The following is a 27135-nucleotide window of genomic DNA, read 5'->3' as shown; positions in this document are numbered from 1 at the left end:
TATTCTTCCTAACGATCCACGCCATAATAAGCTACTGTGAATTATAATAGCTTTTCTTAATCAACAGAGTCGTAATAGTTTAGAGGAAAAAAGCCATTACCACTTCTGTTAATTTTCTAATCTCTAATTATAAATTTGGGGAAGTACTTATAATTGACTAACAGGCCAGCCTCGGGGGCATTCTGGTTGCTGCGTAGGAGATCTCATAAGGAACGATAAGTGGTTTTCTCACCTGCATGAATGCAAGTGAGGCACACTATGATTTAATTGTAAGTACTTCCAGAACTGTATAATTACTTCAGAAAGCAGTTTACCTACCTAAGCTCTGGGTAGCTCTTCTAGCATATGAAATTACAGGTTTTGCAACCATGTATCTTAGAGATCTTCATAAAGTATAGCATGAATATCATGTACTGTAATGATGCACTATGCCTAAACATTTTCAGAGGGAATGCCTTGAAGTTAAGCACCCAAATTCATATTTAGGCACTTGCATAAGAGAGCTGGGCTGTTTTTCAGATGTAACAGACACCCACTGCTCCCACTGAGTTCAGTCCTGCTGAGGTGCCTAGCCATAGGGACCAAGTTTAAAAAAATTAGCCTGCATAACGTTATTGTAACATACATCTTTACAAAAGATGTCACACTCATCACTCAATCCTACATTCCTTACTCAGGCAAACCTCCCACCAACTATCTAGTCATATCTGCTGAAATCAATGGTATATCAGCATAGCCCTATTGGCTTCAGTGGAGCAATGTTAATTTACACCACTGGAGGAACTGGGCCCTGGGTGTTTGGTCTGAATAAGGACTCCAGGACTGAGCCTTTAAGTAGAAAATTTTCAACCTGGACGTATAGAGGGATTTACTCATGATTTCTTTTTGTGAGTGAATCTGAGTGGTTGGAATAAGAGTCTGGATTTGCTGCGTGACCTTGGGCAAATGATTTGATCTCTGTGTGCTGCTGTTTACACATTAGTAAAGTGCGGCTAAGGGGTTGGACAGAAACATGTTTTATTACTGGAAAAATAAAAAGATAATGATTACGTCTACTTCCCAAGAATGTGGAGAGACTATCAATTCATGTTTGGAAAAAGGCTAGACTCACTGGCATTTGCGGCCAACGTATTCAGATGTAGGACCCTAAAGTTAGCCATCTAAATCAGAGTGGCCTAATGTTCAGAGTTGCTGACTCAGCTCAGTTCCCCATTACTTCAAAAAGGAGATATGGGCATCTCACACCTCTGAAAACCAAGCTACTTATGTAGGCACCAAATTTTAGGCTCCAACATTTGAAAACCTTGTGTTGTGTTACTAAGTTCCTAGGCTTGTGTTACTAAATTTCTAGGCTTTGCACACTGTACACTTTAAATTAATTGCATTTACTATAGTTGAGGCAAATGACTGCTACAACAGTAGCAAGATTTACCTGAAGAGCAGAGAGAGAAAATGATAAACCAAAGTGTGCATTACCCTTCTGCAAGCTATTACGATAGCCAAGTACTATGGAAAATGAATTATAACCAAGTAGTCCACAGCAGAAGGTTATAATCACATCTCGGGGAGCTGGGGTCACCCAGCCCACCCCCAGAGAGGACCTGCTCCTCACTCACCCACTCTCCCACTCACTGCCGGGGATTCCATTGACTGTGAGCTCTTTGGAGCAGGGACCCTCTTTTCCCTCCCTGTTCAGCACCCAGCACAGTGGGGTCCTGGTCCATGACTGGGGCCCCTAATTGCTACCATAATAAAAATAACACTCATACTGCCAGCAAAGCTTCTGGATACTTGACTGCCACCACTGCTGCTGTGAGGAAGAGTTCCCAGGAAGAACCTCCCTGGCAAGGGGAAGCAGGATACATTGGGAGAGGGTGAGGATGGCTGAATTAATAGGTTGGGTGAAGGAGCTGGTGGGACTGAGGGATTTGGCAGGGGAAGGCTAGAGCATTCTACCTCATCTGAGGTGGACACTGTTTGAGGGACCCCTAGTTAAAATGTTTGCAGCACAGTAAGACACAGACAAAGAGTTTTTAAGGCCAGCTAGTCTGACATCCTGTGCATTGCAGGCCACCAACACCTCCCAGTACCCACACACTAACCCCTACAAGCAACAATCAGAATTAGATCAAAGTATTACAAGATTACACATCTCAGGAAGTCTAAACTATTGAGTGCCACAGGCAGAGAACAGGAGGGACTGAGGTACACCAGTGCCCAAGGTCCCAACAGTAGCAGGGACTTCATTAAGTGAGATATATGCAGATGATCCCAGCACACCCTGCAATGCAGAGGAAGGCCACCCCCTCCACCAAGGACACCGCCAATCTGACATGAGGGAAAAGTCCTTCCTCACCCCACATATGGTTCTCTTTTGAAGCACAATCCCTCCCAGAAGTTCTGCCAAGGTGTGTAGCTCTGCACGGCCCACAATGCAAGCCCTCGGCTACAATCCAGTGTCTGATCCATACTGGACGTATTGCTGAACGATCACTGCTGGGATGAAATCAATGCACTCTAAATAAGCACCCTATCAATTATTTTTAAAGTAAGCATTTTCCCATTATGAATGTTACTTTGGCCTGAGGCATCTGTTAGTATGCACCCTAAGGTCCCTGTTTTTCCAGGGAGTTGATAGGGGCAGCCAAGGATATAATGCAACCTTTTCTACTTCCATATTTATCAATTATTCAGGGACCCAAAGCTGTGTTCAGGTAGCATTAGAGATCTGCCTTTAAACCCATAGAAAACAGGGAAATTCAGTGGTTGAAACTCTGAGCCAAGTTCTCAACATGTGTAAACAGACAACTTTCCACTGAAACCAAAGGGGCTGTACCTATTTGCATTAAACAAGAAATTGGCCTCCTAGTATCTCTCATCCCTTGGTGCTTAAGAAAACTTGCTATCTCGGTGTTACATTACATTCCTACATTTATCTGGAAATTTGAGGTAATTGATTTTTCACATTCTGAATTTCCTGGTTCTTGTAAGCTAAAATTCAGTCTACAATATTGTTTGAATGTATTTTTAATGGTTTAATTTTCATTGGATTTTTGTTGTTAAAAAGTTACTATAAAAATAAGGCACACTCATCTAATTCACCATAACCTTCCTACGGATTATTTTATTTTCCACGATAAGATCAAGTACATTTGGATCTTTTGGATCACTGAAACAAATATCTGCATATAAGACATTTATAAAATTGTACTGATGACTAATAAATACAGCATCTATGTAACATCATGCTGGGGCTCCCTTCCTATGACGCTCCACATCGGGGTGGACAAAACTTTTGGCCCAACGGCCACATCTGGGTGGGGAAATTGCTTGCAGGGCCATGAATGTAGGTCTGGGGCAGGGGGTTGGAGTGCGGGAGGGAGTGTGGCAGGGGCTCAGAGCAAGTAGTTGGGGTGCAGGAAGGGGCTCAGGGCAGGGGGCTGGGGTGCAGCAGGGGGCTGTGTGGAGTGTGGAGTGTGGGAGGGGGCTCAGGGGGTGTGGAGTGTGGGAGGGGGCTCAGGTCAGGGTTTGGGGTGAAGCAGGGGGCTCAGGGCAGGGGGTTGGGTGCGGGAATGGTGTGGGGTATGGCAGGGGGCTCAGGGCAGGGGGCTAGGGTGCAGGGTACGGAGGTGCAAGAGGGGTGTGGCTAGAGTGACCAGATGTCTCAATTTTATAGGGACAGTCCTGATTTTGGGGTCTTTTTCTTATATAGGCTCCTATTACCCCCCCCTCCCAATTTTTCACACTTACTGTCTGGTCACCGTAGGTGCAGCAGGGGGCTCAGGGCAGGGGGTTGGGGTGCAGGATACGGCCTGGCACCACTTACCTTGAGTGGCTCTGGGGTGGCAGAAGTGCGCAGAGGGGCTAAGGCAGGCTCCCTGCCTGCCCTGGCCCCGCGCTGCTCCCGGAAGCAGCCAGCACCACGTCCCTGCAGGTATTTTTTCTTAAGAAGCACAGATGCTGGAAACAACTTTTGTGTTCATTACTAATTACCTTGGCAGAATTTTATATATATAAAAATGTAGATGAATAATACTAATATTTATCTTCAAGCATTTTTCAATTTTTATTGATTTAAATTTTCAGATGTGGAAAACTATGGGCTTTAATCATTTTTTCCTGTTTTTATCTATTCAAATTTTCATAATTGTGGGAAATTATGGGTGGTGGGGAGCTAGACAATTATTTAATGACAGCAGATATTGAGATTAAAAAAGTTAAGTCTTTATAATATTAAAATATAACTTGCTAACCCCACATGTCAAAATATGCAAAAATAAATGTTTTTCAGTCAAACTGCAATGTGTTCTTGAGCAACATTTTTCTTACTTTGTAAATTTCAGTTATATTTTTCTGTTGGTGTGTGTGTTTACAGTGAACATCGACGTTACCAACAAAAAAAAGTATGGTTTGATTTATACAAGGTAAGTAGGTGTTTAGTTACACACTTCTCAAGAAACAAGACTCAAGTCAGACTATTGTATTGTCACTATTTAGTTTTCAAACATTTACATAAATATATGTATATATTAAATATGGCATATATACATGTGACAGAGCCATAGAGACACAGAGTATGTGTGACACAGAGCCAAAGTTGGTATTGTCGTGTGTGTGTGTGTGTGTGTGTGTGTGAGTGTGAGAGAGAGAGAGAGACACACACACACACAAATATGACAATACCAATTTTGGCTGTCACATATTCTCTCTTATAAAATACACCTTTTTAAAAATAAAATAAGATTCAAACCGATTAAATGTTTATAAATCATTATAAAATATTTGCAGTATTCTTTCCCTAACTCTATTGACTCTCAATGTTACAAATTCTTATTTACAGCTTTATGTAGGCCCAAATTATGCTCTCAGTAATACTGATGTAAATTCACAGCAACTCCACTGAAGTAAATGGAGTTATTCCAGATTTATACCAGTGTTACTAAGAGCTGAATTTGGTCTATAGCATGGAAGAGGTCTGTAATAGCCTGCAAATGTTGTGGCCAGAATTTTACAAACTGACCTGTAAATATTTATTGGATTGTTCTTTAGGCTTATCCTGATCTATTTCCTGCCACAATTTCTATTAAAATAAAACACTATGTTAAAATGTAATTCTCTGCAAAAGAGAGATTTGCACCTTTAAAATCTTTAATGGCAGACTTTGATAACTGCCACCAGTTCACTGCTCACTAGTTTGATAGATTAATAGTTTTATCATTGGTCTTCCACAACACCTGCTGTGCTACCTTTGTACATTTTTGTTTGTTTAAATTAGCAGAATGTAAGTTTGGGTGTGCCTGATGCACTGTGCAGCACACCAGGTGCATTCAGCTGGATATACAATACCTAGAGCAGTCAAATGATTAGAGAGCTGAAATGCATTTTAAAATCATGAAATTGAAAATTCTTTTCCAAATTGATTTCTTACGGGGAGTTGCAGTTTATGGAGTACATTTCAAATAAAAAAAAAATGGTTTAGAATTAGTTTCTCCATCACTAACAGAGAAGAGCTTAGTTTACAATCACTAATGCCTGAAACCAGTGAGAGGCATGCAGGCAGAAATCTGACATCCTAAATTGGAATCTTGGAAGGTGAAATGGCTATCAGTTCACCTTTTATATTAGGTGTGTGGGGGCTAACCGCACAGTATATCATCAAAGGTGACCACTGTAATAGTAACTCATAAGCTTTAAGTATCATTTCATTTCCTTTATTGCATAATCAGCTGACAGTAGTTTTCATGCATGATAAGGTGACTTCTCCTCTAAAGTCTTTACATTCTCATGAAAGTTTAATTTCTCCTTTGTCCTTATTTATTTATATTTGGCTGCATGTGAGTGGTCTCAAAAGGAACTGGTGTGATTTTAATTGTTTCCATCTCTCCTACATCTTGGTTGCTTAATGAGATCTCAATTCTCCTTTGCAAATGTTTGTTCTCATTGTCTCTTTGATATGGGGCTGTTTCTGGATGGAAGCAACTTGTTTTCACCGTTACTTATTCCCATATCATCATTTAATTTGGTCAAATGATTTCTCTAAGGTATATAGATGAATTCCTTGCTATCTGGTTTATCATGTGGGGCTATATCTATAAGTCATTCACAGTCTCTGGCACCTGGTGAAAGTTTTGAGGGGTCTCCGATGCTATATATTGTTCAGGAAAAGGAATGAAGTCTCTCAGGAGAACTGCTTATACTCCATTTCTAGACCAGGTAATCCCCTTTTTTATATTCCTAGTGGAAATAAAGGTATTTTAAGGGAGGTATTAGAAATTATTGCTTTCTCAGTGCTGTGATGGCAGCGACCATGTCATTTTTCCCTATATGGAAGAAGCAAGCTCTTGATAAACCTATGAGCTCAGGATACATGAGTTAGAGAGAGAGGCCCAGAATCACAAAGGAACCTTGGGTGTTGTAATGCTGAGAACAGCAACACCTAACTTTTGGGTGCCAGGAATAACACTGCAATCCACAAAGCCCGAGTTAGGTGCCCAGGCTCCTTATACAATGAATGGGACACGATGGGCACCCAAGAATGTTATCCACAAAAGACAGCACACTGAGCAGTGAGTAATCTAAGCAATCTAATAGGAGATGCTGACAAGATGAGTGTTCCCTGCCCCCTCACAAAAACAGGCACCAAAGTCCCAGGTTCAGGAAGGCACCTATCTCTGTTTACATTCTACAACCAGGAATCCCTCTCCTGGAATCAGGGGGCTCAGGCACTTAGGTCACTTTCTGTGCAAATGAGTTAGGTGCCTGCCTCATTCCACACAAAACCAGAGGAGGAGCCCACCTTGTGTCCGAATGGTTAGAGCACTTGCCCGGGATGTGTGAGACCCAATTACAATTCCCACCTCTGCATAAGCACGAGATGGGAGTTGAACAGGAATCTCCCACCTCTCAGAAGAGGTATGCTAACCTCTGAGCTGTGGCACATCCTGATGGCAAGGAGGGAGGGTGGCTCCCTCACTCTCTCCTGTTGAAGCTGTTCCACTTTGTATAAATACTTAAAGAGTCATTGGGCCCGAGAGAAAGAGAGACTATGATTCTGAAGACCAGGGGTGGACAAACTCTGGACTGCAGGCCACGTCAGACCTTTTAATCCAGCTCTCGAGCTCCTGCCGGTGAGCGGGGTTGGGGGCTTGCCCCGCTCCGCCCACCCAGCGCTCCCCAGCCACCGATTCACAGTTCCTTGATGAGCACCATCCTCCCGCATGCAAAGCCACATTGCGCGACCAACACCGCTCACCCAGACTTCATCACGCTGTTTCCGGGATCGGAACCATGCCCCTATGTGCTAGCGCGCCCAGTCCCTGAAGCGCCAGCCTCCTCGTGCCAGCCTCCCCAAACTAGCCACTGATCAAGGTCAGCAGCATCGCAGGAGTCCATCGCAGCAGCATCGAGTCCAATTAGGAACTGCAAGCTCCTTCATTGACCAATCCCTGAGGCGCCGCTCCTCCGAGAGACTCGCCTCATTACTCACCGGCCAATCACTGCGGCCTGGACCCTCCTGGTCTCCTACAGCCACACCCTCGAGACTATCGAAACCACTCAGGGGCTGCACCCGTCCCAGCTAGGGTGCCTCCACCCGTGGCCGTGTCTGGTATGGCCACCTTGGTGTCACTGCTGGCAGGGCCCCTAGGATTCCCCGGTACCGCCCCTGTCGCCCCCTGTGCCACACCCCATGAGTCCCCCCACCGTCCACCTTGGTAACATCTCTTATAGAGCCCCCCCCGTGCTACATCTCATAGGGTCCCCCTCCCCCATATTAATCAAAGAGGATGTGGAAAGGGGGTAAGTTTTGTTTAATTATTGTAATATGTTGTTATGATGGTATATTTATAATAGTAAGTAACGTTTTATGTTTATTTCCACTAAAATGTATCTTTATTAAATAGAGTTTATTTGACTATTTCTGAATTGTTAATTTCATGAGCATTCATGATCTGCTATACAATTTCCATACCCAGATGTGGCCCTCTAACAAAAAAAGTTTGCCTACCCCTGACCTACAGGGTTAGGCGGCAGTCGAGCAGTTTTGTGAGTGAAAGTGGTGTCTAAAACTGGGACTTAGGCACTTAAATCTGGTGGTGAGGTGCCTCAGTACCTTTGTGGATCTGAGCCTTTGTGCCCATAGACCCTGCTCTTAGAGCCCTTCCCAGTGATCAACATGTAGTGTGATAATGCTGGAAGCTTCAGAGGTAGGGTGATCACCTTTTTTGGATGGATATAAGGGAAAACGACATGAAAAATAAGGGGCATTGCTTTAATTTTAGGGACATTTTAGGGAAAAACCATTTCCCTTAATACACCATGTATTTTTCTCTCAATTGTACATTTCTACTGCCCTCAGTAGAATTACCATAAGCTTCAATATAATGTTTAAAATGGTACGTACTAGTTTTAATACATTTCAATACATCTTAAAATAAGGGACAGGTGGTCCCCCTAAGGAAGAGACAAATCAATGCACTAAGGGACAGTCCCTTAAAATAAAGGACAGGTGGTCACCCTATTCAGAGGGAACTGCACATCCCATGCAGCTGTTTGAATGCAGAAACCTGCACATAGGCATACCCTTGAGATAGGCCACACCTCTTCGTTCCAGTCACACTGAAAATGTAGAAAAACCTTAGTGAAAATTGGAGTTGAAGTTTTTCAACTACTTCCTACTGGTGTGTGAATAGGGCTTCAGTGGTTCATCTGCATCCTCAAAAAGTTTCTCTCTGTTAATTCTGTCACTGTAGATTATTAGTTTAAAACAACGAGCGAGAGAGTTTATTTTTCCAAGAGGAGGATCTGCTTGCTGTCAGGGGCGGCTCCAGGCACCAGTGCACCAAGCGCATGCCTGGGGCAGCAAGCCGCAGAGGGTGGCCTGCTAGTCACCATGAGGGCGGCAGTCAGGCAGCCTTCGGCGGCATGCCTGCAGGAGGTCTGCCAGTCCCGCGGTTTTGGCGGCAATTTGGCAGAGGGTACGCCGAATCCGCGGTACCAGCAGACCTCCTGCAGGCGCGCCGCCGAAAGCCGCCTGACTGCTGTGCTTGAGGCGACAAAATACATAGAGCCGCCCCTGCTTGCTGTTGCTATTCCCAGGCTCCTCTTCACCTTTTTTTAGCCTCAGGCTTCAGCAAGCACTGAAAATGGTGTGTACAGTATTAGAGTGCCTCGGGAACTAGTCTTCACAGCTGTCTTTATTATAGCCTAGACCAGGGGTCAGCAACCTTTCAGAAGTGGTGTGCTGAGTCTTCATTTATTCACTCTAATTTAAGGTTTCGGGTGCCAGTAATACATTTTAACATTTTTAGAAGGTCTCTTTCTATAAGTCTATAATATATAACTAAACTATTGTTGTATGTAAAATAAGTAAGGTTTTTCAAATGTTTAAAAAGCTTCATTTAAAATTAAATTAAAATTCAGAGCCCTCCAGACCAGTGGCCAGGATCCCAGCAGTGTGAATGCCACTGAAAATCAGCTCAGGTGCTTTGCCATAGGTTGCCTACCCCTGGCTTAGAACCTAGGTAAACACATCATTATCTTATTTGCATGACATTTGATCCAAAGCACCTTCTTGATCAACATTTAGGGTGGCTTTTACTTGGCAAATGCCTTGAACTGCATCACGACACTAGAGTCTCTCCAGTTAAAAAGGTTCACCTATGTCTGGCTGTGGAGAATGATCCAACCATTTCCATACCTTCATTTCTAATATTTATTCACAGGTCAGTCAGTCAAACTTTCCTGGGGTTTATGACGCACAAAGGCACATAATTAACAAAGCTTATTTTCGAAGGTCTGGGCTTTTCAAGATATGCTTCCTTATTAAGGTGTCTCAGAGAAAGGGAAAAAAAAACATCACTAACCTTTATGGGCAAGGGATCAAGAAAAATGTTGCTCATTCCTTTTATTACCAAACTCTGAAAGCAGCAAAACAAGCTAGTGCTTAAATAAGTTACATACAGCCTTTCACAAGAATTGTGTTCACACATAGGAGAAAACTGAGTATCAGTGCCAGAGTTTGCTGGGAGGTTACTAACGTTCTAATAAAACCAGTAACACCAACACCAACCACTTATGAATCCTGAGTAGGGCCTCCAAACATTGTGAGATTAGCCTACAAATCATGAGATTTTAAAACAATAAAAAAGAGCCCAAATTTATATTTGCCTTTTGAGTCTTACGTAGAAATAACAATGCCTTGCATTGAGATGTGGGTGGTTTGCATCCTCCTGCACAGAGCTCTGCTGAGACATGTCTGAACCCCGTAAGCATATTTATGCACACCACCTACACTACAGTTAATAATTTCAGCCACTCCACCGAGTAGACACTGCATGAAAAGCAGGTCAACTAGGTGACTAATTTATTTATATTTGCAGTTTACGGTGCAGCCAGAATGCTGTGAAGAGATAAAGTGACAGCATATTCTTTCAGCTGCCATAAACTGAGCAATAAAATAACTTCACTGGAAGCAGAAACTACTATACTCGAGCCAGTCAATAACCCACATGCTCATCAGTCAGACAGTTTTAATAGACAAAAGATCAAAATGACACTGAATAGAAACAGATAATTTATTATGCAATTTTTAATAACTTATTTACGTTGCCAGATATCCCCAATCTTATTCCTTGAGAAATTATATGTGATATTCAACCCATGATTTTCAGAAAATGCCATATCTTAAGTATCTGACAATAGCTAGCAAGCAGGTCCAATGCTTTGCAATATCTGTCAGAAATGGATGAAACTAATTTATGGTAGTAAAGTAGCATCATTCTAGAGGCCCTAACTAAGATCAATGGTGTGTGGTGTGAAGTGTCATATAAGCACAATGTTCAAGAGGCTGTCTCTGCCCTAAAAACCTAACAATTTAAGGCCTTGTCTACACTGCCACTTTAAAGCGCTGCAAACTTTCTTGCTCACGGGGGTGAAAAAACACCCCCGAGTGCTGCAAGTTTCAGCACTGTAAAGTGGCAGTGTAGACAGTGCACCAATTCTGGGAGATACGCTCCCAGCGCTGGTAGCTACTCCCCTTTTGGGGGTGGCTTTCTTTTTACAAGCGCTGAGAGATCTCTGCCAATGCTGGTGCCGCAACTACACAGCCACGTTAAAGTGCTGCAGCGGCAGCCCTTTAACATTGCTAGTGAAGACATACCCTACATCACCAAAAGGTGGAAGAGTTTACCAAAGTGGCTAAATAATTGCACGAAGTCGCACAGCAAGACAGCAGCAGTGCTACAAATTGAACCCCTAAGTCCCAGTCCAATTTAATCCTTTCACTTAGAAAAGCCTCCTTCAACTATCTGACTAGTCCTAATGAGACTGCACAGGAGGAAAGTTTGACCCTTAAGGAGGAGGTATTTGTAAGATTCTATGGAGTTCCGCTAAAGATCCCTGTAAACATTGAACTTGCCACTCAGGCTCTGGGATTCAGCACAGTATTTAAGAACATGAGGAATGCTATTCAGCTATTCATATGCAAGTGCTCAAGTACCTTGCTAATCAGTGTTTCACTCTAAAATGGACTTGCTTAGCAGGCTCAAAGAAGAGTGAATAGAGTTATTTACGCATGAGCTACATGTAAAACTTAGGTTGACCTAGCTACATTGGTCAGGGGTGTGAAAAATTCACTCCTATGAGAGACATAGTTAAGATGGCTTAAGCCCCTGTGTAGACACTGCTAGGTCGATGGATTCGGTGGACCTAGCTACCGCCTCTCAGAGGGACGGATTTACTACAGTGATGGATAAACCCCTTCCATCACTGTAGTGAGCATCTACACTACAGCAGGGCAGCTATAGCACTTGCAGTGCAGACAGACCCTTAATCTACTTTACAAGATACCTTAGGCCTTGTCTACACAGGGAAATTTCCCAGCATAGCTGTAGTGGAGCAGAGATTCTATTCCAGAATAAAATCACTTTTATCGAACAATAGTGTGTCCACCTATCAGAACAGCCATAGCAATGCCAGAAATTTTTCCCCATGTAGACAAGACCTTAATTTCCTATCAAGAAATTCTTAATACAGGAACAGTTTCTGACAATATAACTATGAATGTTTAATGCTTTAACCAAAACGCTGTACTCTTTAAAAGTATAAAAGATGGACGACAATAAAAGCCATAATCTGATGGTCTAGGTATACTTGGCCCTGCCTAAGCACAAGGGTCTGTAATAGATGACCTCTCCGGTTATGTCTACAACACTGCAGTTAGACACCTGCAGCTGGCCCATACCAGCTGACTCTGGCTCCTGGGGCTCAGGCTAAGGGGCTGTTTAACTGCAGTGTAGCCATTCACACGCGGGCTGCAGCCCAAGCTTTGGGACCCTCCCACTTTGCAGGTTCCTAGATCCCAGGCTCCAGCCTGAGACCAAATGTGTACGTCACAATTAAACAGCTTAGCCCGAGCCACACAAGCCTGTCAGCTGGCAAGGGCAGCTGCGGGTTTTTAATTGCAGTGTAGACATACCCTCAAGGTCTCTCTTCCGGCCCTACATTTCTATAATTCTGTGAAATACAGAACATGAATCAAAAGAACATACTCACCAGCTATTCCCCACAGATCCAAAAACATCACAGCTCAAAAGAAACCATGTGAGATTATTTAAACAGGAACAGCAAAGAATCCTGTGGCACCTTATAGACTAACAGACGTTTTGCAGCATGAGCTTTCATGGGTGAATACCCACTTCTTCAGATGCAAGCAGTGGAAATTTCCAGGGGCAGGTGTATATATAAGCAAGCAAGAAGCAAGCTAGAGATAACGAGGTTAGATCAATCAGGGAGGATGAGGCCCTGTTCCAGCAGCTGAGGTGTGAAAACCAAGGGAGGAGAAACTGGTTCTGTAATTGGCAAGCCATTCACAGTCTTTGTTTAGTCCTAAGCTGATGGTGTTAAATTTGCAGATGAACTGGAGCTCAGCAGTTTCTCTTTGAAGTCTGGTCCTAAAGTTTTTTTGCTGTAGGATGGCCATCATCCTACAGCTCAGGACTAAACAAAGACTGTGAATGGCTTGCCAATTACAGAACCAGTTTCTCCTCCCTTGGTTTTCACACCTCAGCTGCTGGAACAGGGCCTCATCCTCCCTGATTGATCTAACCTCGTTATCTCTAGCTTGCTTCTTGCTTGCTTATATATACACCTGCCCCTGGAAATTTCCACTGCTTGCATCTGAAGAAGTGGGTATTCACCCACGAACGCTCATGCTGCAAAACGTCTGTTAGTCTATAAGGTGCCACAGGATTCTTTGCTGCTTCTACAGAACCAGACTAACACGGCTACCCCTCTGATATTTGAACAGGGTTTGCCTTAAAAAAAACAACACCCAATGTGACCATGTTAAGAAAGAAACACTGCTGGGCAATGGCTAAAGTTTCATTCCTGTTATTTTTCAAATGGGACAGAAAAATATATTGAAGGTGCAAAAGACCATAAAAGAACATTTGTTGTAACTGCTCTCCTTATTGAGATCTGGATTGTCACTGAAAGGTGACTACAGTACCATTACACTGGTGAGCAACAGATGGGATCAGTATCAGCTTATAGTGTTTACTACATATATTTATACATATTAATTTTTGACATGTGACTGTTTCTTTTCAAACACTGCCACTCAAGAAGGATGTGTAACTACTTTTCAGCAAATTAACTGATGAGGTAATCAATTTTCCTGACATTTACAGCTGGGTGGAATCTACAGGGAAGTTACTATGACTTGGAAAAGATGCCAACTAGCAAATAAAGCTGTTCATTTGAAAGATAAGACTCTCCTTCCAAAGACTGAAGAGTGAGGAAATAACCCATACCTATGGAAGTCTGGTTGTCTACATTAGAGTCACATTACTGCCAACCCAAAGTTAAAAAATAATGAGTTACACCTCCCCAAAATGATGAGATTATTAAACAAATCGATTTTGGGTTCTTTTATTTGCCTTTTGGGTTTTGAGCTTACAGGCTTTGTTTTCCGCACAACCAGGGGGGCTAGAAAATTACTTCTTTTGTTTGACACTTTTAGGAAAAAGTCTCATGATATTTGTGATAAAAGTTACCATAACAGGTGGCAACACTGGTTGTTAACTTCTGTGTGAGATCATGGGAATCCAACGTTTTGCCGGACCCTTCCCTCAAGTTTGTAGAGTTCATCCAGCAGAATCTCAAGGGAGTATTGCACCCCTGCTTCTGGTCACATAAGGCCACTATATTTGCTGTGTAAAACTGTCACTACAGTAGATCCGTTAACTTCAGTGGAGCTTCTCCAATTTACAACCTCAGAGACCCTAGTTCGTAAGGTTTCCCTTAGTTAAAGTAGCAACAGCAGAAGCAGAATGAAACTGACAATATTAGAGTTTCTCTCTACTGCTCCTCCAGTCCCAGCGCTAGTGCTAGGAAGAGAATGCACTGTGTGATAGGTGTAATACAGCCAACAGATTAAATCATCTACTGCAGATAGGGCTGCTAGAGATGAAAGAATAGGGTCTCTTCCCGTTCTCTGATCACCCCCAGCAGTAGCTGAGAATCAGATTCAATCACAGAACTAAGTGAATAACTCACAGTGATCAATGTAAAAACAATGAGGAGTACTTATGGCACCTTAGTCTGTTTACTCCAATAAGAAACGGCAGAACTGGAATTAATTTGCAAACTGGACACCATCAAATTAGGCCTGAATAAAGACTGGGAGTGGATGGGTCACTACAGAAACCAATGTCTTTCTCCATACTAATTTCCCCCTACTGTTACACCTTTTTGTCAACTGTTTGAAATGGGCCACCCTGATTACATTGCCCTCATTACCACTACAAAAGGGATTTTTCCTCCCTTGGTATTCTACTGTTGAGAATAGCCCACTTTCACTTTATTTGAAATGTATCGTTAGCACTGACCGCCCACTTGGTAAGGCAACACCCATCTTTTCATGTACTACAGGGATCGGCAACCTTTGGACGTGGCAGGGTAAGCACCCTGGCGGGCTGGGACGGTTTGTTTACCTGCCGCGTCCACAGGTTCAGCCGGTCGTGGCTCCCACTGGCCGCGGTTCGCCGCTCCAGGCCAATGGGGGTGGCAGGAAGCGACGCGGGCCGAGGGATGTACTGGCCGCTGCTGATCGGCTGAACCTGTGGACGCGGCAGGTAAACAAACCGGCCCAGCCCGCCAGGGTGCTTACCCTGGCGAGCTGTGTGCCAAAGGTTGCCGATCCCTGATGTACTGTGTGTATATACCTGTTGCCTGTATTTTCCACTCCATGCATCTGACCAAGTGGGTTTTAGCCCACAAAAGCTTATGCCCAAATAAATTTGTTAGTCTCTAAGGTGCCACAAGGACTCCTCATTGTTTTTGCTGATACAGACTAACACGGCTACCACTCTGCAAAGTGATCAATGTAGTTAATTCAGGCCATGTCTACCCTAGAGGGTCTATAGCAGCATAGGTATGGCACCGTAGCTATGCCAACACAACCCCATAGTGTAGACGCTGCCTACAATGACGGAAGGGGTTTTTCTGTCAGTGTAGGAACACCGCCTCCCCAAGCAACAGTAGCTAGGTTGATGGAAGCATTGTACATTGTCTACACTGGAAGTTATGTAGCATTGCTACAGCACTCAGAGTGTGGATTTTTCACACCCCTGAGTGACACAGTTATGTTGATATAAATGTTAAGTGTACATCAGGCCTTAGCCAACTTTTTCTAATTCAATGTTCAATATTTTTTTTACTCTGTAGATTGACCAGCACAGCACAAATTTAGAATATTCATGCTTAGTTGTGATTGGTCAGCTGAGTCACATGGTACTGTTCTTGTTCTTCAAGCAGAAGCACAAGCTCTGCCAGCATGAATAGTAAGGTTTGCCTCCCCACAAACATTAGTACTAGTAAACTCGATCACTAAGATTTTCAAAGGTTCCTAAGGGATTTAGGAGAGCAAATCTCACTGAAAGCCCCTGGAAAGTTTTTCAGGTTGGGGAGAAGTTTCCGTGACAGACAACTGAAGCTTAGACTGAAGAGATTTCTGCAAACTACAAAAAACTACACTTGTGCATTAAGCCAAACACAGGGCATGGCTTTCTCCAAGAGGCAAACAACTAATTCCTACAACCCAGGCAGCAATTCTGTTGTAAATTCTTCACCTATATTTGCATTGCAAACATGTACTTATATAGCAGCAGCCTGGCATCTTATCAGCGAGAAAAACTGCCTACCAGAATAGGATCTATTTGCGAGTGTTCACAAGCAACAGAAAGAGTCATGTGCCCACATCCAAGGGAGAAAAATCCCTCAGGAGTTCCATCCTGGTACAGGATCATGAGAATCTCACCTTTTCCCCACCCACTCATTTTTAATTTTTCTTTTAGGGAAATGGTTGGCACCTTCCTCCGCTCCAGCCTATGACACTTCTGTGACACCAAAGTGAACAAATACATTGATGTTTCTGATCTACCCAACAGCATTAGGGGAGTGTTATGAGCAGAAGCATGGGGCACTCTTTCATGGGCAGCAAGGGTAAGACACAAAGGATCAAACAAATAGACAACAACAGGGGACAGGGTTTTTTCTTGTGGCCACAGCCTCCTGGGCAGTGATTGGGGGTGGGAGTGGGGGGCAAAGCAGTGGTTCCTCCCCTTGGGATACAAGGACGGGTTGAGCCCTGCCCCCCTTTGGAGCCACAAGTGCCAGAGGAGCAGACAGCCAGTGTGAGTTCCCTACATTCCCAGGGGCAGTGGGGCTCAGGCTTCCAGCTTCAGGCCTGGGATGGCAGGTGGCAAGCGGCAGGCTCCAGCCATGGGCTCCAACCATGGGGCTTTCGGCTCCGGGTTTTGGCTGTGCAGCGGTGGGCTCTGTTTCCCTGGCCTCTGGGTTCACCATCCCCCTCATCACCCCTGGCCCCCACTACTGCCCCCAGCCCCTCACCCATCCACCCCATCACCCTTGGCCACTGCTGTCTCCCTACCCACCTCCCCATCCAGGGCTTAATTTGTCCCCTGGCTTGCCGGGGCTGAGTAAGTCTGCTGTGAAAAGTGGTATGTGTATGTTTGTAAATATCTAGCTCTGAGGCAGTGATAAGTGATAACAAGTCTGCTGCTCTGAAAAGTGATATTAACAAATATCACTTTTCACAGGAGCAGACTTACTAGCTAGCAAGTCTAAAAAAAACCCAAACCACAACCAAAAGAGCAAAAAACCCAACAACAACAAAAAAGACCAGAACATGCAAAACACCTTATTTGTGTTTCTATTCTGTTTAGGTCCAGTAAAGAATAAATTATTATTACTACTATTGAGTGTGCAAATAAAAACCCTACATAAATAACTATGATTTGTGCATATTTATTTGTTTTTCCTAAATTAATTATTTTAGGGAAAATTGTCATAGTGCCCACTAGCAAGATTTGGTGGCCGCACTTTGAGGCTACCAAAAAAATTGTGGTGAGAACCCCTGGCCTAGTGGCTATATGGTAGCACATTTCCCTAAAGCTTGCAATGACTGGGAGTGCTATGGAGGCACTGCAGATGCAGCCCCATATTTCTTTATAGAGACAACACCCTCATCCTTGACGCCTGAAGTACTGCCCACAGAACTTCCCTGGTACTGCTGATCACAGAAGAAGACTTGCCACAGTCGTGAGCAATCAGAGCAATAAACATTGTTCACTTAACTCACCAATAGTCTCCCACATTAATATTTACCTTAGTAAGAAAGGAAAAGCAGAAACTTTCCCTCCATCGTTACTGGGCAAGTAACAAAAATCATTATTCACCAATACTTTCCAAGACATGGAAATCAAAAGTACAACCTTGGCGCATATATATATATATATATATATATATAGGTTCCAGGAACTTTACACAAGTTAATAGAACCACACAACTGAATGAGGGCTTTGTGATGAGATCCAGGTCCCAGCCTATAACATATTCCACCCACATAACCCCATGGACTTCCTCAAAGATACGAACACCAGAGTTACTGACTTACCAGTCAGCCAGACACCCTGTGAAACTGGAAGTCCTCAATCAGGCAGCAGCGCAGCCAAAAAAAAAGAAAAAAAAAAAAGAAGCAAATACTGTACAGCCTAGCAGCTGGGATATCACAAAATTATGTATTCCTGAGCATCACAGTGGAGCAGGTAGGTGACACTTCATAAGGGCCCTCAATGCCTTAATGATTAATGGGTGTAACTTTTCCTTTATAATATATACTATGTATTGAGACCTGAGCTAGTTGAAAATGGGGGTGGGAGGGGTGAGAGTGAGGAATTGCTTAGGGGATGGGAACCCTATTTAAAAAAACAAAACAAATTTACTCAATTTCAACCAGGTCTAGAGTAGATTTTTAAAAGTGGGGGAGGGGGAGATTTGTCATTATTCCTTCTGAAATGCCACCCCTCCCCCCGTTTCCTCCCCGTTTTCTGAATCTTCAATAGCTGAAAAATGTTGACCAACATTGTGATCTGGTTACAGTTCACATACTAACCTCCTAACACACTTGGTATTTATTAATGTTTCTAAACCAATTTTTCCCATTCAGTCTTTTTTTTTTTTTTTCCCAAATGGGAAAGGAGCAAAAAGTTGAACATAAAATAATTCTTCAGCAAAATGGAATAGACATTTAATTTCTGGTTTGGAGTGTGTTCTCCCCCTTGTTATCTGCGTGAAGCAATACTAATGGAGTGTGCTTGAAGACTGTTTCTGTTGCACCACTGTTTTGTCATGCTGATTGTAAGTAATAATTGTTTAAGCCATAGAGCAGGAAAGGTTCTGTGCCTTTCGCCCCTGAGGCAAATTAGTCATACAGACTCCTTTACATGATTCATTAATGCTGTGTTAGCTTAGCTGTGTCTTAGCTGTGGTTAATGCTGCGTGTTTGCCTCTGAGTGGAAGCGCTAGAGGTAGGCAGTGTAAGTAGTTTCAGCTGAACTAGATACGTTACAAAGTGAAAACCTTAAGGATTTAAGGCCAGGTCTATACTACAGAATCACTCCAGTTTAACAACATCATTCAGTAGTGTGGATAGTGATGTTACGTAGTTCTATCAACCTAAATGCTGGTGTAGACTAGCACTATGTTGGCGGGAGAGCTTCTCCCACTGACATAGCTATCCCGTCTCACAAGCCTCAGAGTTACAGACGCCTCGGGAATGGAGGCTGTACCTCTGAAATGGTCTGTAACTCTGCCACGGGGCAGTTGGGGCTGCAGCTGTATGGTTGGGGTGTGTGTGTGTGTGTCACAGTACTCCAGAGGGCATGCGGGGGAGAGTCAGGGTTTCTGACCCTAGGGGCCACCAGGGTTCCCAGCAAGGGGCTCAGAGCTTCTCCCTCTGGGAGCACCAGGGCTCATGGATTTAGACCTGGAGGGAGTGCTGGGGATCAGGGCTTTAGCCCTGCAGCTCTGCTCCGGGTTTCTGCTGGGGGGTGAGGGGTGCGCCGGGACTCTAACTACGGAGGGACTGCTGGGGCTGAAACTGGCACTCATCTCATAGCTAAAGCCCTGAGCCCCGGCACCCCCCACGGGGCTGAAACTGGGAACAGAGTCCCAGGACTGAAGCCCCGATCCATGGTGTTGTCCCCCCCACCCCACCCCCAGGCTGAAGCCGGGAATGGAGCCGTGGGGTTGAAGCCCTGAATCCCAGTGCTCTCCCTGGTCTAAAGCCCTGAGCTCTGGTGCTCCTGCAGGGCAGAAGCCCCGAGCACCTCCTCCACCTGAGCCCTGACCCCCCAGACACACCCTGAGGCTGCAGCCCCAACTCCCCAGGACTCTGCTGGAGCGTGGAGAAAGCCTATAATGGCAGGCACTTTCGGTGGTTAAATGAGACTGAGGCTACATCAAACCTCCGAGCAACTAATCCCAGTGTAGAGAGTGCTAGATCAAATTCTTCCATCAGTCAAGCTACCGCCTCTTGGGGAGGTGGATTACCTACACCAATTAGAGAACCCTCCCACTGGCAGAGGTCGTGCCTACACTGAAGCATTACAGCAGCACAGCTGCAGCACCGCAGTTGTGCTGCTGTAGCGTTTCAAGTGTAGACAAGCCCTGAGGCCTGGCGTACACTTAAAATTTAAGTCAACATAGGGACATCGCTCAGTGGTATGTAAAATCCAAACCCCAGAGTAACTTAGCTATGCCAACATAACTCCCCATGTAGACGCAGCTAGGTCAACAGAAGAATGCTTCCATCAACCAAGCTAGTGTCATTCAGGGAGATGATGTTACTGCATTAACAGAACCTCTTCCATTGGTATAGGCTGTGTCTACACTATGACTATGGCTACACTTGCACTTCAAAGCCCTGCTGCGGCAGCGCTTTGAAGCGCTAAGTGTAGTCAAAGCGCCAGGGCTGGGAGAGAGCTCTCCCAGCGCTGTCCGTACTCCACCTCCCTGTGGGGAATAACGTACAGCGCTGGGAGCCGCGCTCCCAGCGCTGGGGCTTTGACCACACTGGCGCTTTGCAGCGCCACAATTTGCAGCGCTGGAGAGGGTGTGTTTTCACACCCTGCTGCAGCACTGCAAATTTGCAAGTGTAGCCAAGGCCTATGGGTCATACTAGGATAGCTACAGCGCTGTAGCTATGTCAGTACAGTCCCCAGAGTGTAGACATGACCTGACTCAGCTGATAATCTTTTTACATATGACCGTATTCAAAGTCTGTGTTATTATTTTAACCATCTCTGTGTATGAAAAATAACTTTGCCATATATAATACAATGGGACTTACTCAAGTCCCGTGGGCTAGCTCCATAGTACAAAGGTGTTTCTAGTAGCTGTGATATTCCAAAGCAATGCACAAAGACCTTTGTCCTCCCTCCCAAGTCCTTCAATTTGTATGTTACACTCCCTTCACCAGTTCTCTCACAAGCTTTTCAAGGCACACCCACTACTCATCTCTCCCCTCCATAAACCTTCCCACAACTCTATATAGCTCTGATCCTGCACCACTGAGGGAGCTTTGCCATTGACTTCAAAGAGCATAGGACCAAGCCCTATATGAGTATTGTTTATTTAGGAGAGGAAAGGAATAACTTTGCTAGGGAAACTGCTGGATTAATTTATGGCTGTAGAATGTAATTACTCAACTAGGATTTGTTCAAGACACAAGGGCTAATATTCTTACATTTCCAAAAAGGGGGCCATGAAAGACAGCACTTAAAGGGAGTAAATCATCTCATAGCACTATGCTGGGGCACTAGCTCAGTCCTGACTGAAGGGGGAAGACCACCTAGCAGCTGTTGTGTATACAGCCCTCTTACGACAGAGCAATGAAGTTGCTGGGTGTCCGGTGAGGATCTCCTCTATGTAAAGACTGGGTCCAGTCCTGCTTAGATTATGAGATTTGATGACATATCCTGAGGTGAAGTAGTACATGCCCAGAAGTCTGGATAACAGTGTATTTGAACCAGCAATACATTTACAATACCTTTGTAAGTTGTCTTGGCTCACTTCCTTCTTCTACAACAATTAGCTGAGATCTTCCATTCCTCTCATTGTCCCGAATGCCAACAGCAACTTGAGAAGCCTTCAGACGCTCAAATTTATTGCATGTTGAGCCACACCACTGGTAAATTTCCTAGAATAAATGAGAACAGATACTTCAGCCATCAGAATCAACATAGGGCAGAATTATGAAATACTTTAGAGCAGTTACTAAAACACAAAGGGCCAGACTGTCAGGTTGTGTAAATCAGCACAGCACCATTGAATTTAATGGAGTTACCCCAAATTACACCAGCTGAGGATCTGGATCAAAGACTGTTTCCATGTCATATAGACTAGTGCCATAGCTGAAGTATTCATGTAGCCTCACTCACCATAGTGTCTATGCGCTAGGGCTTGGATTTGGTTCAGAAGTGCAAAAATCTGGCTGTTTATCTGAAGCTTATCTAAACAAGCTGAATCTCTTGAGATTCTTCACAAGAAATTTCTTTCCCAGTCTCAGAAATGAAATTTCTGGCACTTCTTCTTCCAGTGAGGAACACTCAGAGTTCAGCCCCTTGTACGGGACTGTCAAGGCTAATTCCCCACTCTGGCACTTCGAGTGCAGAAGGTGGGGGCCCGCAAGGATTCTAAAAATGTATACTGGCCACTCCAGGCTTGTATTAAACTCCCAAGGTTACAGTTTTTCTCTGATCTTGGATTGGTAGATGCTGCCACTACCCAAGTGCAGGACCCCTTTGAGAGCCCAGGAGGGCGCAATTGGGAATTCCTTCCTGTGAGGTACTCTCAAGCCCTTTCACCCCCCCTCATTTGGGGAAGAGCTGAGAAAGAAAAGAAAAAACAGGAAATCAGCTGTGTCACCAGCTAATTAAACAACATGTGCACAAACCTCTTAAGACACAAAAGTCCAATTCTGTTCTTAAAAAAGGTAAATTTTATTAATTAAAAAAAGGAAAGAAAATACATCTGGGAACTCAGGCTATTGCTAGATTTTAAAAGAGCAACTACAAGGATTAAGCACCAAGAATAGCTTTCTTGAGGTCCAGCTTAAAGGTTACAAGCAAAACAAAAGCACCTGGATTTAGCACAGAGGAATCCACAAGCCATAACGAAATAAAAGGAATAAACCTAATCACGTCTTCCTAGACATTTCCTGATCTGCTTACATATCTGGAGTTTTAAATGAGTAGTTTCTAGGTATGATACTGATGATTTTTTCATACCTGGCCCAAGTTTCTTACAGCATAGCTGCTGCTCTGTCCGCCTCTCCCCGGGAGGACAACAACAGACAGACAAAAGGGGAGTCTTTTTTTAATTTTAAAAAGTTCTAGACTTCCCATTGGCTCTTTTGGCCAGGTGCCCACTCATGTCCTTTGACCTATGCATAGCAGAGAGACTTTTTAATGCTTTATAGGTAGAACAATTAGAGAACAGCTACTAAGAGATTTTATAGCTACTGGCTGGCTGGCTATCCATAAAAGGGAGCCCTCATCCCCACCCCCCTCTCATTTATCACAGGGACTTTGACAATTCCAGTTCTGATTCCAGCCAGAAACCAGAGCCAAAGAAACCTCACCCAAACATTTCAGAATTTTGAGTCTGGTTCTCAAAAATGGACAAAAGTCCTTCAATTTGGTCTGCTAATTCCTGTTTTGGGGACCCTTCATTTTAGATTGCTATTCTCGTGTAGGCCCACTCCTGCTTTGACACATCACTAAAGTCGGGTTCACTCAAAGGCATTTCCAAGAGAGGAAATGCATATTCGCCTTCAATAAAGCTCCTCTGAATTGGAGAGTTTGCTCACCACCGTTCTGATCCAAAACCATGTGAAGTCAATGCAAAGACTCTCACTGAGTCTAGGTCAGGTCCTTGGCAGGCCCTTCCAGGATCTAGTTATCACTATGGGGATCCTTCAGTTGACAGTGTCACAATGATTAATGTTTGTTTAGAGCATCTGAAATGTTTCACAGGTCAGATAATCTATCCTAGATGCAGACTATGTGTCGGGGTAAAGAAAAGAGATTTAGGTCTTTGCAGTACTTGCTGAAAACATACGCAGAATAGAAGAGGGTGAAGAAATTCTGGAGGTTGAACTGGAAGGAGCTAGTCAAAAGGGAATTAGTCAGTTAGTATTTCTAGTTATTTTTTTCCATTTCTTTTTGGACAGTGTTAATATGAAAAAAAAAACCAATAATTCTGCAGGGACTCCAATACAGTAGCAATGGCAAAAGCTACACAATATACATATCACATTTTTAAGAACAAGGATCATCACTAAATAATTAATATTTTCATCTTTCAAAAAGGAGGTTAAACAATTGGCTGAGCAGGCTGGTGTCTCTGGATATGGTACAAATAGTAAGAGATGCACTGTTTGTTGGTACTTTCACAGGTAAATAACCTGTTTGTAAAGTTTAGGTCAATATAATAAAAATAATGTGGCTCAAATTTTTTATCACAATTTTAAACTCTTCCTTGAAGACTGCCTCTATAACTCCCATGCAAGAATTGTAGTCACATAAGTATCAGTTTCTGACACACGGGTTATGAAATATTGCTTCTTCGTGCAAGTCAATGCAAGTACCTTCTTGAAAATGCTAACTTGCTGTGTGTAGAACAGGCAGTAGATAATCTACTCTATGGCCTGGGCTACACTAGCGGGGGGGTTCAAACTAAGATACGCAACTTCAGCTACACTATTCGCATAGCTGAAGTCCAAGTATCATAGTTTGACTTACCTGGCCATCCTTACAGCGGCAAGTTGACTGCCGCATCTCCCCTGTTGACTCCACTTACTCCTCCTGCCGAGGTGTAGCACGGGCGTCAATTAGTGGATCGATTTATCGCGTCCAGATGAGACAAGATAAATCGAGCCCCGATACATCGAACACTACCTGCTGATCCAGCGGGTAGTATAGACGTACCCAAAGCTTATTTCAAATGTCTGTCTTTGACTGATTAAAGGAGACTAAAATATATGTGATCTCACAGCCTAGGCCCTAGTCCCTTCCCACCCAAGTGGTTACCCATGTTTGGAATCTGCCACCAACCAGCTGTGTAGACTATCATTAAGAGTAGAGGTAAGCTACAACCAGAAGCTCAAATCTGGACCTCTTCAAATTTCAGGGGGCTCATTTTTGAATCTCTATATCTTTGAACCTGCCTTTATAATTTTGATCCTAGGCCTGAGTCAAAAGCAGATGGGCCTGTTTTCCCCATTCTGGTTTGGATGTGTACTTTGTGAGCAATCCACGATCTGGGGCCAAAATCTTGCCTTCAAATTTGGCTAAATCTAATCTGATTCAAATAGTGCCATCTTGACCCACCTTTAAAACAAGATTTTGTTAGGAAGTATTCAAATCTGTATCAAGAGAAGTCAGATAAAGTTATTGTTTAGAACTGTGCTACACTGAGCATAGGTAGGCGTGGAAGGATTATACTTTTATTGGTAAATTTCAGTAAACAATTTCACTGTACACAAAGAAACATGAAAAAATGATAAAAATAGGAGGCAAAGAAAGAAAAATGCTAGTTGTGTTCTTATTAAAGTTTGATTTAAGGATATTTACTGCTTATATTTTGACATGTGATGTTTACAATTTGTGTTTTAGCAGTTACAAAGCTTTAACTTTTTTAAATCAATGTCTACTGTCATTAAATAATTGACTGACCCATTCTGTTGCCTGCCTCCCATATTTTCTTTCAACTGTGCACATTTTTAAAAAAAATGATAAAAAGGAAAAAATGCTTTAAAACAAACATTTATATCATCCAAATTATTCAAAAAAATTGAATTCTGCCAAACCTAAGTATAGAGTAAAAACCATTGCAAATCCAGTCTCATTTACCATATTTTTTTAATTCAAAAACAATCATGTATTTCCACAAAACTAATGGTGAGGTTAGGAAATCAGGGATGTCTTCGAAAGACCATGTAGCATCCACTTAATTAACCCCACTCAACAAATGTAGGCAAAACGTTTACCAAAGCCAAAAATATTAGAAGGATGTATTAAAAACATAAATACTGAACAAATAAGGTGAACCTAATGAACGACAGAGAAAAGACACTGAGACTTAGTAAAGCATAAGGTAACAAATCAATACTGAGAAACAAATATTTTTTCTTTGTAATCATACTGCATAAAATTAACACTCGTTGTAAACAAATATGACAACCCATATGAAGATATCGGGCGATCTCAAATGGATTGTTTAGTGTTGTTTTATTGCTCATTCGTTGAATGGAGGAGAGAGAGAGAGAGAAAGAGGAGCTATAAACAAGATGTCTCTTCTCAGAAATCCTTCGCACACCTATAACTCCATTCACCTTTTTATTTTCTTCCTAAAAGCTCTCACACAGAGCTATTCCAGTTTAACTGTTCCATTTGGACACTCTATTCCAGAATAAAATTGATTGTATTCCAGAATAATTACTTGGCTTTGTGAATGGAGTAATTACTGTGGAATAAAGTCACTTTTTTCTGGAATAGTGTCTGCATGGAGAGTTATTCTGAAATAGCTATAGTGGAAAAGTTTATTTTGCAATAGCTATGCCAGTCAATTTGATCAGTTTGTAAACAGGGCCTCAGTGATGGCTAGATCTCAAAAGACTTAGAATTTGGTTCTGAGAAGCACCCAGAAGTTCACTTCTTTATCAAAATTTCTTAGATCTGCAGAACCCAACTGGAAATCTTTTAAGAAATCGCACCTGCAAGATTTTTGGTACTACTATGAATTACGCTGCAAACCCTGAAAAAAAAAAAAGTCTCCATTTCAATACTTCTGGTTTTCTCACAAGAAGCAGAACCATGGAGGTCAAGGTAATCAAAAGAGAGAAGTAACCAAGCTTTTTGAAACTTCAGTAAAGGTTTGCTTTAAGTTTAAGTGAAAGATAAAGGATCTAGAATTTTATCCAAACTGTTTCCCCCCTGATCTGTTTCTCATGTATACTCGCATTTGAATTTTTTTTCAATGGCTTCCTAAATTCTCAAAGGCTTTCTGTGTGCATATATACCTTTTGTTCATATTATACTTCTGCAGAAGTGAAACACTCAAACACATATTTCAGGTTTAGTTTTCATTCTCATCTTGGCTTTTCTCTTTGTTGCTCCCAATTTAGCTGATTTCAAACATCAATGACACATGCTGGGACCACTGATGATGTATCAGCAATAAATAAGAGTTTGTTATTTCTCACGAGATACAGAAGCAATAAGGAAGAGAAACAAAATATGTTTCTAAAAAATTAACTGGAGAGATTAAAGAAGTCTTGCCTTATCACTGTGTGCTTTGCAAGTTCAAAGAATCTCTCTCTCCAGCACTTTCATTAAGGTAAAAGTTCACCAGGTTTCTACTACACCACATGTGAGTAATATTCTTTGCACTTTGACTCTCTTCTTTAAATAAACATTTCCTAGCTGTGTGAAGTCCAGTCTTGGAGGATGACTGCAGCTCTATAAATATATACTACAATATTGACAATATTGACAAACTGAGCTGTCATTTGCATTTAAAAAAAAATAAGGCCAAGATTATCAAAAATCGAGGTACCTTAAATCACTTTTGAAAAAATCTTACAGCCCCGCAAGCTCGACTCAACTGACACAGGCCAGCCGTGGGTGTTTAATTGCAAGGTAGACATATCCTAGGAAGCCAGCTCCATCTGCACAGATATCTTTTTCATCTGCACCCACCTGCATGAAT

The 27135-nt window shown here is 43.0% G+C and overlaps 1 protein-coding gene across 17 annotated transcripts in view; it reads right to left on the bottom strand.

Moving 5' to 3' along the window:
• The window catches only part of SCIN (scinderin), a 148700-nt gene that overhangs the window by 33414 nt on the left and 88151 nt on the right, over window positions 1-27135 (bottom strand). For all 17 annotated transcript variants that reach the window (XM_039525853.1, XM_039525856.1, XM_039525860.1 and 14 more), the window contains one exon: window positions 21413-21562. In XM_039525853.1, coding sequence (XP_039381787.1) covers window positions 21413-21562 — 150 coding nt within the window. The remainder of the gene's footprint in view (window positions 1-21412; window positions 21563-27135) is intronic.

The sequence above is a fragment of the Mauremys reevesii genome, linkage group 2, assembly GCF_016161935.1.
Source record: "Mauremys reevesii isolate NIE-2019 linkage group 2, ASM1616193v1, whole genome shotgun sequence".
NCBI classification, from domain to species: domain Eukaryota; kingdom Metazoa; phylum Chordata; order Testudines; family Geoemydidae; genus Mauremys; species Mauremys reevesii.
This window is presented reverse-complemented; position numbering and strand designations above follow the sequence as displayed.